Below are 14,101 nucleotides of genomic sequence, written 5' to 3'. Positions count from 1 at the left end.
AGATCAGGGCGAGGGGAAGAGATCTGACGGCAACCGTGTCAGTGGTACTCCAGAGTACCACGTTGCCAGCCGCCGGATGCGGAAGTTTTTGTGTGGCCGAATATTGTTTGATCGCCGTGGGGCCGAGTTATTTGTCAATGTCTCCTCGGACTGTTACTGTACTGTATGTTTGGCGCAAATTGTTGGAGGAAAGTAGAGAAGAGAGAAGTCAGGGTTGAGTCAGGGTGTGTTTTGCCTTTCACTGGGGCATTGAATATAAGCGGAGCGTAGAAGTAGTCGTAAGGTGGTTTATGGAATCGGAAGAAGCTGGATTTGTAGATAAACGAGAGTATATCGAGCCTGAATGAGAGTAAGGTCGAGTAAAGCGAAAAAGCGAAATGTCGAGAGTGAGTGGACTGGCGATACACAGTATGGCCGAAAAAGGAGTAAAGGAGTAATAGGCTTGAAATGGGCAAGAAAGTGGTTTGGAGTGAACACAAGCGTCCCTAGAATCAAGAAGAGAAGAGAAAAAAAAGAGAGACAATGAGAGAATGAGGGTGAGAAGAAGAGTCCACGGGTTGTTCACTCAGGGACAGTCGACAAGGGTCCGTGGGAAAGACACTGCCTGAAGTGGTCGCTATTCCACTGGCAAGGTATGTGGTCATGTATTGTAAAATGACAGAGGCGGCTAGCTGAGAACGAATCACAGCCCTGTATTGGGTGGTATTGATGTTTGGGTTTGTTCCGTATAGCACCCACTAGCACCTTTCCCCCCCCTTCATCACTCTACAGAATGCCACCCTCAAGGCGACCTATATATGTTTCACTTGCTTTCTTCCCTTTATTCCCTTTATTCGTTTCATTCTATTCACTTTGATTTACTTTATTCTCCTTCTCTAAAGAAAACCAACCATTTTCTCTTTTCGTATACGCGTACTCACGCTGCCGAAAGCGGTTGATGGATCGTGGCGGAATCAGGCGGGTCCATGGCCCTTGGGATTATTATTAGCAGAGACAAAGTCGGGATATCAGGTGCCAATATTCACTGAACCAAAGGAACTGTTGCCCCCAGCTGTGGAGTGTGCCGCATACAGTGGACCGTTTACGTACGGACTATGGTAACTTTGAATATCAACTTAATCTACCAAGTACGGAGTAGGAACATCACATTGTGTAAGTATTTCGTCTGCCTGGCTAAGTAATAATTAATCAAACTGACATTTCAGACTCACTAGGTCCACACTTATAAGTCGCTGCCTATGGAGTTGTACTCCGTGGTGAATTTCTTCTGTCGGGTGGGGCCCCATCTTAGCTGCCGCTTTTATGAGGGCGCTTCTAAATTAGACTGGGTAAATTTCAGTCCAGAGTGAGCTGCTTTAGCGATGGCACGTGATCAGAAATGGATCTATTGAGCACTGTCCGACTACTACAACATACATGTGTGTATAGGCATTTTCATCCTACAAGATATCAGCAGACAATATCTCCTAGCTTAAATATCTAGGGCTTTGGCGCCAAAGCCATAACGGTGCGGCGTTCAATACACACTGTTGAGAGTTAATTGCGTGGTATACCAAGGTAGATAAAAAGACTTCGATATTCGAATGTCGATTTCAAGGATGGAGCTATTGACGATGCTGAAGAAACAGCTAAACAGGACGCAGCCTACATATGTACGAAATCTAATTTTGATTTGATAATTGAATGCGGTCTTTCATACATCGACTGCTTCATCATTTTTAGCCATTTTCGACAACCTGCTCTGAATGTGTGCGATAATAAGCCAAGAGTCCTTGGCTGATATCTTTCTCTTCTTTTTTTATGTTTCTGATGGTTTTGAATCCGGGGGTAAACCTTCCCGAGCACTAATCTAATGCTAGTGGAAGCTACATAACGGAGTACAGAGTACATTGTAGACATTTTTTTAGCCTATCCCAGGGTTCTAGAGCCGGGAAGATCATTGGACTCTATTTTTCCATTTATAGATCCAGAACACTGCCAACATGATATAATACACTCTTTCTATTCCTTTTGAGAAAATATAAAAGAAAATAACATCAACATGCCGCATAGGCATGGCATAAGGATCGACACAGCATGCCAATCAACTGACATTAGTGTTCACGCGATTGCACAGCCTCGTTTGGCATAGGCCCCATCATCTTCATCCTCTAATCGGATCAGACACGTTTCAGGAATAAAGGAACCTCCATATGCATGGACCATTTGTGAGCTTGGTATGATTCTGTCAAATCATATGCCCTCCCCCTTTTATTTTTTATTATGAATTTGTTTAGTTCGCTTAGTGTGTTCTACTGTCACCCCCTGATCACCAGAAAGGGATGATCAGAATGATCACGTATTCTCATCTGCGTGTGATGACGTCTTGGTTTCCCGCTCGGCCTCTGATCTCATCTAGTGCAGAATTGTTATAGAATTTGTGGCTACAATGTGCTTAATTAGATATTGAAGGGACCTCCAGATGTCGGGGCCATCGTATTCGCCTGTACGACCCAGTACTAGTATTTATTTTCTTAGCTAACTGTCAGGCACTTCAAGTTGAGCCACGGTTGGTCTGGCTACATCGTAATTTTGGGTCCACCAACATTGTCTGATTCGCCGTTTAATCATTGCATATCATTGGCCAGAAATCTCTGCCTTCCAAGGTTGCCCAATTGGATTGTTGAAGGTATACCGAGCACATAGTAGTACAACATACTTATATCACCTTGTTTGTAATTTATGCCTCTCCTCGGTTTTCTCTTTCATTTTAGTCGGCCGTTTATGCGGCCTTGTGACGTCTTTTTTGGTAGTCTTTTTGATAGTCTTTTCCCCCTCATTACTGTTGTAGCTAGAATATAGTGAAGACGGCTTAAAATGTGCAAAAACGACTTGCCTGTGCATAACCTTTGATTTCCCAGGTTTCTTTCCCTAGTGCTTCCTATAGCATAAACGAGTGTGCACCTGACACTACTAGTAGACAGTGAAGCCAGGTAGTCACTGTCTTATCAACTTTCATTGAGGAATAGAAAGCCGACTTGGCCGGAAACTACACCAGATCTCAGCCAAGGTAACTTATTCATGCATACAGAGTACTCTACAAGCATATCGAAGACCAATGCCCCTGGACAAAGACAAAGAAGCCCAGCCCTTGGCATGAGACATATATGTACGCGACAACTGAGCAGTCACTGAACAAATGTCATACATACCGCAATATCTCAGCTGCCTAACTTAAGGCCAAGATCGCGGCGCTTGCACAGCCTTCAGTCTAACATTCCGTCCTTGTTTCACTGGGTAAAGCAGGAACCCACCAGGCGCGTATCCTGCTCGGCATCATGTCTTCTCGGGTGTAAAAAGGACTGATAATATCTAAAATATGGGGGCCTTAAACTTGAAACACATGTGACCGTTTCAGTCTTGAAGGTTACATCCAAGTAATGATCAAACTCACAGGAGATAGCCAACCTCGTGAGCAAGGTCAATGATATCCGCCAGTAATTAAGGTACCAAGGCACCAACTGATCGAGTCTATCAACACGTGATGTGGAGTTCTGCCACATTTTACCGATCAGAAAAAAAAAGTAGCAGAATGATTTCCGCCCGCAGAGATCAATAATCTAGACCTGCAAATCACAAGGTCCAGGTGATACGAGACAAACCCCCGATTGCTTTGTTCCAGTGTCAAATATTACACTGTCGCAGGACCAATCAACAAAATGCCTGGCCCCGTGGACACCGCAAAGTCCATCAACAAGCGCAAGAGAAAGCACGGCTCGAAAGCAGAGAGCGATGTCGCCAAGCCCGTGGAAGCCAAATCCAGCCCTGCAGTGACCCCGAAAAAGAGTGTTGCTTCGACCCCGAAGGCTTCAGCTGAGAAGTCTACCAAGAAGCGCAAGGTCAGCCCTTCACCAAGTGCCGAGGAGGAAAGTGCCGAGGAAAGCGCCGAGGAAAGCGCCGATGATGCTGAGGCCGTTGAAGATGTCGAGGAGGTGGATGCGGAGGAGGGCAGTGATGCCGAAGACACCGAGGCTGTGAATGGTACGGATCTTCCTACTATGGAAGATGTCCGTTTGCCCCAGACTGAGGGCAAACTGCAGAAGTTCACTGAGCTCAACCTTTCCGAGAAGACCATGCAGGGTATCAATGACATGGGCTTCACAACCATGACTGAGATTCAACAGCGTACCGTTCCTCCTTTGCTTGCTGGACGGGATGTGCTCGGTGCTGCGAAGACTGGTTCTGGAAAGACTTTGGCCTTCCTGCTTCCCGCGATTGAGATGCTGCACGCCCTGCGCTTCAAGCCCAGAAACGGTAAGTTTTTTACATAACTTTATCTGATATTTACTTGCCATTGAGACTAGTGGCTAAATTTTTGATGCAGGTACTGGTGTTCTCGTCGTGTCCCCTACCCGCGAACTGGCACTGCAAATCTTCGGAGTCGCCCGTGAACTCATGGCCCACCACTCGCAGACATACGGTATTGTTATCGGAGGTGCCAACCGTCGTGCCGAGGCCGAGAAGCTGATGAAGGGTGTTAACCTGCTCATTGCGACCCCCGGTCGTTTGCTGGATCACCTCCAGAACACCCAAGGATTCATCTTCAAGAACCTGAAGACGTTGGTCATTGACGAGGCAGACCGAATTCTCGAAGTCGGTTTCGAAGATGAGATGCGCCAGATCGTGAGGATTCTGCCCAAAGAAGAACGTCAGACTATGCTTTTCTCCGCCACACAGACCACTAAGGTCGAGGACCTGGCCCGGATATCCCTGCGCCCCGGACCTCTTTACATTAACGTCGACCACAGCAAGGAGCACAGTACGGTGGCGGGTCTGGAACAAGGCTATGTGGTGTGTGAGGCAGACAAGCGTTTCTTGCTTCTCTTTTCATTCCTCAAGCGCAACCTGAAGAAGAAGATTATTGTCTTCTTCTCCAGCTGCAACTGCGTCAAGTACCATGCCGAGCTTTTGAATTACATCGATCTCCCCGTTCTGGAGCTGCACGGAAAGCAGAAGCAGCAGAAGCGGACCAATACTTTCTTCGAGTTCTGCAATGCCAAACAAGGTACCTTGATCTGTACTGATGTTGCTGCTCGTGGCTTGGATGTATGTCGCCTAACCCCCATTACCACGTTTATTCCATAACTGACTCAAATTCCAGATCCCCGCTGTCGATTGGATTATCCAGTTTGACCCTCCTGATGATCCCCGTGACTACATTCACCGTGTCGGACGTACCGCCCGTGGTGCCGAAGGCAAGGGTCGCAGTCTGATGTTCCTCCAGCCTTCCGAGGTTGGTTTCTTGAAGCACCTCAAGGACGCGCGTGTGCCTGTCGTGGAGTTCGAGTTCCCGGCCTCCAAGATTGTCAATGTGCAGTCTCAGCTGGAGAAGCTCATCGGCCAGAACTACTACCTCAACAAGGTATGATATCTTCCCCATCGACTCATTTATCTGTGTTACTTGTATACTAACGCACTTGTACAGTCTGCCAAGGATGGTTACCGTTCTTATCTCCAAGCATACGCCTCGCACTCCCTTCGCACTGTGTTCGACGTGAACAAGCTTGACCTCGTCAAGGTTGCCAAGGGCTTCGGTTTCAATGCCCCGCCTCGCATTGACATCCAGCTGGGCTCCAGCCTCAGCCGCGATAAGAAGCAGGAGCAGCAAGGTCGCCGCACGTACGGCAGCCAGCCCAAGCACGGTGCTGGACTGAAGTTCAAGCGGAAGCACAATGACTGAGAACAATCTGTATGAACATCAAAAGCGATCGATTGTCTCTGCATATTTATTTTAGGGACATTGGAGTTCAGCAATGTGGATATATCTATTTGGGTTTCAATTTTGTCCCCTTATTCTGTAATCATGAGAGAGACGGCATCCGAGTTGAATATTCGTATGGCTTAGTGGTGGGAGAGTCGAATGCATCTTGCTCTTTGTATGGATCAATCTCTTCTTTACACCTCCTTGCGCCTTGATTGGTGGTTTGTACGTACCGTAAAAACGATAAGCATACGCTCAGCCTAGGAGGTCAGCCTAAGATCCGTTTGGTTAGTTCACATATCTAGACGCCAATCATGCAATCTCTGACTGTGTGATGGCCGTAAGGCTTATTCCTTCCCTCGCGGAATGCCACAGCCAGCATTCATTGAGCCATGTGGGCTTCGGACCTTTTCCACGTGGAAGGGGCTTGATCAAACAAGAATAGGAGAACGACAGAAGAGGTATGTACAATGAAAATCGATATAAGAGTACCCTTACAGAAGTACGGAGTACGGAATACATAACTAACTAGTTAACTATTGGTACCTACATGTAGTCAGTTCTCCAACCCTCCCATACCCGCCGAAGCGATCCAATTGGAAGATGCCAATCTTACACAGTATTGTGGCCAGGCGATCGTTTGCCAATGACAGTCAAGCAGCTCGATTGCCACTAATGTACGAGATGCAGCAAGTCCTCAACCCCCCAGCTGCGTAAGTAGCCTCGATGGGAATTGCTTGCACCCCCTTGCAAGGGCTACGTATAGTTCTGTTCAGTCATAGGGTGAGATCACGGATAGTGAACCTGGTGCCAAAAGTTGGGAAATATTGTTAGTGTATTTTGTATCCGGGCGGTAGGCCAACCATTTCATAAAATTCTAATCATTCCAATCATTCTAACATGGAGAGGTTGGCAAGGTTGAAAGCCCGAGCACACGAGTGTGATGAGTTGGCAGATGCTGGGCCCAATCACCCGATCTCCAGGGTTTCTGTCGTCTGGGCGACGGTGTGCTTGCTCCGGTTCTTTCGCCTTGTCTTTTGCGGATCCCACGGAGAACTGCAGGTGGACCGTGTGTGTTCGTGTGTGACGGGTACACCGAAGTGTTTTTTTCTTCAATTTATGAGTGTTTGTGATGGGAAGTACGGAGTAGAGTTGACCTAGGTTGGATTTTGCCAAGATTACCCCAGCCACGAAGCACGGAGAGGTTCCAAGGTTATACAGATTAGCGTTTGGGAGATGAATTCAATAAGTCAGCCTTGGAAACATCGAAGGTAGATCGAAAAAAAGGAAATCAAATAAATAAAGTAAATGGAGGGGATGAAGAACCAAGGAACCAAAAGACGATCCCGAATGGATCCCAGGGTTCCGTTTGTTTACAGTACCCTCTTCGTACAAAGGTAGTTGTCGGGTACTCTTTGTATGGTGGCCCACGCGGCTCGGAACCTGGGATGTACAATCGCCAACACATCCAGCCTCTTCAATTTTTTTTTGAGAGGCTGGGCAATCATCTTAATTACTCGGGTACCGGCTGATATTCGCCTGACTACTATCCTTTGCTTCATCTTTCATTCCTCATAGAGATCTTGCAATTCTTTCCCCCTTTCCTCTCATCACATTTTCATGTGATCGGCGAGCTTCGACAGCAACACCTTTTAGGCACACTCACCGTTGCTTTCCAAGGTTCCCTCTCTCTCCTTCCTAATCCTACATTCTTAATTCTTCCCCACTATTCCGTGGTCTGCGCTGGTACGCTCTCAACTCCTATCAAAATAATTATCGGGATCTCTTCTTGAGGTCCTACAATTTGTCCTTCCCCACTATCCTGCCAACAAGCGCGGAGCAACAGTGACCCCATCAACACTCCCCTCATCCTCTCATCACCTCGGTCGAGCACCACGGAGCATGCGATTGGGTTGAAGCACGCCTCACCATCATGGGGGTCAACACCCGCAGACCGATCCTTCCCGCCCCCACAGAATCCATCATCGATACCACGGGGGATAGCACAACGGGCACAGATCTGGCAACTGACATTTCTCGCCGCACAGACAAAACGTCGTACTCTATCCCAGACGACGGTAGCCCCGTCACTGTCTCCACTCGGCGACAGCGGGACCGCGACGAGAAATTGTCTCGATCTCAACACGACTCTCATACCTCATTACTCATCGAGTATTTCGAAGGCGGCAAAGGCTCAAGCGGCATCGTCTCTCGTCCTAGCGTGCGAGTACGTGTTACACCATCGTCGGCTAGAAAGTCCCGGGAGAAAAGAGAAAAAAGAGACCACTTTCAAATCACCGAATCAAGCGGAAGCGGGAGCCGCAAACCCTCATATACCCACCGGATATCCCTACCATCACCGTCCTCAAAACAAAAGCAATTGGACTCGGGCGCAACGGATGACCACAGCGTTGGTTCGAATTCAGCCGAGGAAGAGGGCCATCATTCGTCACGTCGCGAGCCGGTAGAAATCGAATTTGTGGACCGCGGACAGGATAGCGAGATGTCTTCCCTCTCGCAAGACACCCGATACATGAACACATCGGAGGTTTCGTCTATGCCGCCGGAGAGCATGATTAACGCTTCGTCGGCGGGTCCCAGGCGGAAACGCAGCCAGAGTATGGAGCGTGGTTCGCCCCCTGAAGACAAGGGATTGCTCAAGACCCCTCACCGACAAAGAAGTCGCAGTTTGAGTCATGAGCGAATTGCGCATCGCGTGGCAGAAAAGCTCACTGAATCACCGCAAGAAGCTTCGAGCGGCAAACACAAAAGCAAGGGCGGCAAGGATTACCTTGAAGCCGAAGCAAAACCATCCCGTCGCCGAAAGCACAGGTATGCGGAAGAAGATATCATCAGTCCTGAATCTAGTCTTCTCAGCACATCTGCAGTTTCTTCAAACCGCAAGTCCGACCAGTACTCAATTCGCTCCGGTGCATCCAAGTCCTCTATCAACAACCCAAAATTACTCGAGACGGTTGAAGATGCGATCAGAAGATTAATCCTACCGGAGCTAAAGGAGCTCAAGAAGGATCAAAAAGTCATGACCAACAGCAAAAAATTCGATCGGGACATGGCTACATCTTATTCGTCCGGCACGAGCTCCAGAGATGAGCTAGGTCGACGTCTCTCCAAGCACGCCAGTGCGCCGGATGTTATGAAGCCCAAAGTGGTTCTGAACAAGGATAGCAAAGACGAAGGCATTGTTCTTTCTCCCGAGACAGCTCCACACAACAAGGAGCGCAAATCAAGTAAAAGCAGCGAAAGCTCTGATATGGCAGTGAGATGGGCTAATCGACCCGACTACACCGAACAAGACAAGATCCGCAGGCAGAAGAGCAAGGGTCTTCGCGATGCCCATGCTGCTGCCCGAGTCGGTTCTGCTCTCACAGCGGCTTCTTTGAAACACCACGACTCCAACTCTAGTCTCGGCAAGAAGGAGCGCCGCCGAAATAGTGGCTCCCGGAAAAGTGGCTCACGCAAGAGCACTGAGAGTATGAACTACAACGAAACCGAACTTGTTTTCCAGAAGCACAATGTTGCGCCAATGCCAATGTACAGTGAGATGGACTCCGAGTTGACCAGAAACTCGTTGCTCTCTGAGCGAACGGCAAGTCCCACTCCCGAAAAGCAGCCCTCCTACTTCGACGTTGCTCGCGGATCGCCGAGACAGGCCATGTCACCAGCTTCTCGCACTCCTACGAGAAATTCCGTCGACTCACGTTATGAGCTTGGAATGCGCCATGGCAATCAGTCGCACCATAATCTCTCGGTGCACAGTGCTTCGGAGCGTGACCTGCATCACCAGAGCCAATCTCCTGGAACCGACGGTGGTAACTGGGAAATCGCAGCCGCAGCCGCAGCTAACCTCCTTGATGCCGCTCACCCCGGACATCACGAAACGGAAGATGACTATCACAATGAGACCACCGGCCGCGGATTGAGCCCCATTCAGAGTATTGCAAGTGATCATACTGAGACTCACCACGACCATTACTCGGCTCACGGCGAGCAGCACGTTGACGGCAAACATGAGGTTGAGCCTCGACTCTCCATTGACTCTCTGTCATCTGCCCCCAGTACAAACCTCGCGAGATCCACCCGCCAGGGCACCAGCTCACACAGCCAGAGTGGAATCTTCAAGCAGCACAGCCATGAATCACCTGGGCTCGGATACGAACATTCGCGCCAGGGCTCCCAAGACAATGGCTTCTATGGCTATGACGAGGAGAGCAGGCGCTCTGTCGACGATGGAGATAGCGATGTTGACTTCATGGATAAAGTCAAAGAAGGCCACCATGTGGCTACTGGCGTTGCTGCTAACCCCCAATTTATGCACCCGATGGCCGTCGAATCTGCGGTCGCTTCCTTGATGGATCCCTCTGTCCTTGAATCTCAGATCTCATCCACGAACCGCTCCCAAACCGACCTGGGCCAACGATCAGGCAGCCGAAGCCCTGAAAAGCCAGGAAGCGAAGTCTACCGTGGAAGTCCCCTAAAGCAACGTCAGGATGCTTTCAATGCCGATGAGACCTCGTTCCCTCGACGCATGGGTGCCACATCGCCCCCTCAGAGCGTTACCCAGTCTTTTGAGGACATGGACGACTCTGGTATGATGGCTACCAATGTCCCGCGTGGCATGGAGAGTCCTCGCGAGGATGCTGAAAGCCAAGAATCGGAGTCTGAAATCAACACCAATCCGTCCATTATACAGGGTCCCATTGGTGGTGTCGCGCAGGAAGATCACTGGGGATATGATTCAAGGTCTCCGCCGGCGGATCACTACTACGATACACAGATCGGTGGATCTAAGGGCCTCAATGCCGAGCAGCAGATGGGACTTGATGCAGAATACTACCAGACTGCCCAGAATATATTTGGGGGCGATGACTACTCTGCCCCCTCTGGCGACAACCAACCCCGCCAATTGTTCGGTACCCCTCCTGGTGCCAAGGATGAAGGCTATGTCTCGGCTGCCAACCCCATGTCTCCCAGCATCGGGACTCCGAAGCAAGCTAGTCGAGGTCTTGCGGGCGCGGATGCCGCTGGAATGGCCAGTTTCGATAGTCCCGCTGGGGCAGACGATCCTTTTGCCTCTGGTCATGAACGCCACTTCAGTGGCTACTCTCACGGCGTTGGCTCACCACTCTACGACAGTGCCACCGGCCGAGGCATTGAGAGGATTCAGTCCCAGGATATTGTGGCTCTCATGGATCATTTGACTGTTCGGGATGCCCAGCGGAATGCCAGAGATACCGAGATTCTGGTTACTTTGGTTCGAAGTGCTGCTGAGATGCGCACCTCCTTCGAGCAGATGAAGAGATTCATCGCCGACCAAGACGATCTCATCATGGACACTAGCGACAGGGGACATGAGCGGACTCACAAGGCGCTTGGTGGTCCCCGGCCATTGCCCCCCAGTACTTCTCGGAATCGACAGCTCAACACCGCTGATGAGGAAGATAAGCGGAAGAGCATCTTTAAGCGTGCGCTGAAGGGATTGAGTCTCAAGTCGGGCAGTGATTTGACCAAGATTGAAGGCATGCTCGAGCAGCTGCTTGGTGAGGTTGAGGCCCTGCGATCCGGTCAAGATGGCTTGAGCCCTCACAGTGTCACCAGAATGGGAAGCATGGAGCCAAGTGGGTACGAGACTCCCGGTCCAAATGGAGTACCTGCCGAGACGAGCCGCTCTCCCTACGGGTCCAGCTCTTCTCGTCCGGCCAATGGACAGCGCAGAGATTCGGACCAGCGAGTCAGCACCGTCCATGAAGTTGACGAAGACCTTGAGCTTGACGATGGTGACCAGTTCCTGACTTCACATCTCCCTGTTCGTGATGGGCCCCGACACGAGCGATCGGGTTCATTGCCGCTTGACACACCTCCACGCAAGCCGGTGGCCACATCAGCTCGCAGCACTGAGACAACCCCCAAGGCCCGCAAGCACAAGTCCAGCAGCTCGTCCATTTTCCCGAAGATCTCCCGCTGGTCTAAGTCCACGGCCACCTCCATGGGCGACGGCATTCGCAACAGCATCCAGCCTTCCCGCAAAGAACGTCCGACTTCGGACGAGTCTCGGTCTGGATCTGATCTCGCACCTCATGGCCCCTACAAAGGCGAATATTATGATCCCCAGGGGGACGACAGACTCCGATCCACCTATACCCTAGGCGACGAGCAAGATGAGAACAGACCCCCTTCGCCATTGGTTCCTTCCCAGGTGTCCGAGGCGCCCAAGTACCGCGGCCACCGTGGTAGTCTCGAGCTGCAGCACCCCCAGCCTCGACAAGGCCCAACCGGACGTTATCAGTCCCGCCTCGAAACCGAGGCCCAGATCTACGGAGGTCCGGTTTCTCCCACTGGCTCAGAACAGTGGGAATCCAACCCCAGCCTGTCTGCGGTCAACCCTCCCCAAAACCGCAACAGCGGTGTCAGCGGTGCCACGCGTCTGTCCCCGATCTCCGATGCAGGCTACTCGGAGACCAGCTCCCGCGCAAACCGTACACCAGGCCCACCCCGTCCTCCCAAGGTGAAGGACGCGGGCCCTCTCATTCCCGAGCGTCCAGCCAAGGTGGCTGATGACGAGGAAGCAGCTTACAGCGGAGACCGTGTTGTTTCCAGAGTACGTATTCCAGAGACTCCATCCCTACCGTTTCAGTTGAAAAAATTCTAACACTCCTCCCTCTCCAGAGCTCTGCCATCCGCTCTCCCCCCACACGCAAGCCAACTGGCCCGCGTCCCCTCACATCTGCCGGCTCCTACAGCCCAGGCAATATCAAGCGAACCCGCTACCGAGGCAGTCCCGCGCAAATCGACTATGAAGATGAGCAATATTGAGACTTGCACTGTGATACCCCTGGGTTGATATTTTCAATCTCCGTTTCCCTCTAGCGCTTTTGCCTTTTCTTTCTCTTCTCCTTACGACAGTTATGACCGTTCAATGAGACTCTGGTTTCAGTTCCTTTATCCCCAAATCTATGAGCAATGTGTGCGTGTGCGTGTTTAAATGTCTACAATATTTCCTGCCCTTCATGTTTTATGTCAATGGTCATGAGATGAGCGGGAAGTTATGTCTTCTCTTCGCCTCCCTAGCTTTTTCTACGCTAAATTTCTCTGCTTATTTTTTTTTTTCATGGTCTTGCTTTCGGGCATGCTGCTGCTCTCTGCATCTAGTGAGCGTGCGGGGGTTTAAGCCTCTTCTTTGTAGCTTTTGTGTTGTGTTGTTGATAGTGGTACAGAGGAAGACATAATCTATTCCAGTTTCGAGATGTGAAATGATGTTCCCCGGTCTTTAGTGTACTTTATGTAGATGTCAAGGGAAATATCCACAAGAATAGTCGGCCGCTTATGCGGCCTTCTCAAGTATTTTTTTTGGTAGTCTTTTTTGGTGGGCTTCTCAACTAGTCTTTTCAGACGTCTTTTCAGACGTCTTTTTGGTGGTCTTTTTGGTGGTCTTTTTGGTAGTCTCCTCAAGTTGTGTTTTTTATTAGACTTCTCAGATAGTCTCTTTAGATGTCTTCTCTATATATAACCAGGTAGGCGCACCTTCCGACTGGGGTGTACCTTCCCTGTGTTGGGTGTTGGCACCGGTGGACATCAGTTGCCCTGGTGGAACGTTCCCTTATCGCGAAACCCATCCATGGACGATCTTCAAGCTTCGTTATCGTCCCAGGGCAAGCCGTATATCTCAGTGTTGGACGCAGCTAAATTCTTCTACCAATGGCGCGTCGACGTGACCATCGTGACGGTATATGCGTCGTCTCGCATCGAGGCCAGGAGATGTTTCATGTTGCCATCATGGGCTTCTGTAATAGCGTACCCTACGTCCAACGCCAGATGGATCTGCTCTTGAAGGAGTTCACCGACTTCTGCCGTGCATACCTCGACGATATCGTCGTGGCGTCAGACACCTTTGACCTCTATATCGAGCATCTGACCCTTGTCTTAGGGGTACTCGAGAAACACTCGGTATCTCTGGAACCCAAGAAAGCATACATTGCTTTCCCCGAGGTCTCGCTTTTGGGCCAGCGGGTGGACGCGCTAGGTATGACCACGCCCGAAGACAAGATCAAGGCCATCGCCGGTCTGGAATTTCCCTGTACGCTGCGTCAGTTGGAGACATACCTAGGTATGACCGGCGCATTACGCCAGTACGTTCCGCTCTACGCGAAAAAGTCAGAAGCACTACAGATCCGCAAGACTGAGCTCTTGCGTGGAAGCCCAGTCAAGGGCCGTCCGCGTCGAGAGTGGTCTGCCCGCACACGGTACGCACATCCGACGGAGCGCGAGTTGGCCTCGTTCGACGCCATACCGGCAGTCTTTCTAGATCCCCGGTGGCTAGCGCACTAGGACCGCACTCGCCGCTTG

General features: G+C 50.5%; 3 protein-coding genes across 3 annotated transcripts; all 3 read left to right on the top strand.

Annotated features, from left to right (window-relative positions):
* Positions 1-3,698: 3,698 nt before the first annotated feature.
* On the top strand, positions 3,699-5,719 carry has1 (ATP-dependent RNA helicase HAS1; the record flags this gene model as incomplete). The annotated part of the gene is made up of 4 exons (XM_057273108.1): positions 3,699-4,293; positions 4,364-5,085; positions 5,141-5,401; positions 5,465-5,719. The coding sequence occupies 4 exons, from the start codon at positions 3,699-3,701 to the stop codon at positions 5,717-5,719; spliced, it is 1,833 nt and encodes a 610-aa protein (XP_057141287.1).
* A 1,954-nt stretch (positions 5,720-7,673) lies between these two features.
* On the top strand, positions 7,674-12,571 carry N7471_000386 (uncharacterized protein; the record flags this gene model as incomplete). The annotated part of the gene is made up of 2 exons (XM_057273107.1): positions 7,674-12,356; positions 12,425-12,571. 2 exons carry the CDS (start codon positions 7,674-7,676, stop codon positions 12,569-12,571), a joined length of 4,830 nt encoding a protein of 1,609 aa, XP_057141286.1.
* An 882-nt stretch (positions 12,572-13,453) lies between these two features.
* N7471_000385 (uncharacterized protein) lies at positions 13,454-14,083 on the top strand (the record flags this gene model as incomplete). The annotated part of the gene is made up of 1 exon (XM_057273106.1): positions 13,454-14,083. One exon carries the CDS (start codon positions 13,454-13,456, stop codon positions 14,081-14,083), a length of 630 nt encoding a protein of 209 aa, XP_057141285.1.
* Between the last annotated feature and the right edge of the window lie 18 nt (positions 14,084-14,101).

This window comes from Penicillium samsonianum (assembly GCF_028829775.1).
Source record: "Penicillium samsonianum strain IBT 33392 chromosome Unknown utg000001l_segment0_segment0, whole genome shotgun sequence".
Classification (NCBI taxonomy): domain Eukaryota; kingdom Fungi; phylum Ascomycota; class Eurotiomycetes; order Eurotiales; family Aspergillaceae; genus Penicillium; species Penicillium samsonianum.
Note: the sequence above shows the minus strand (reverse complement) of the source record. Positions and strands in the feature narration are given on the sequence as shown.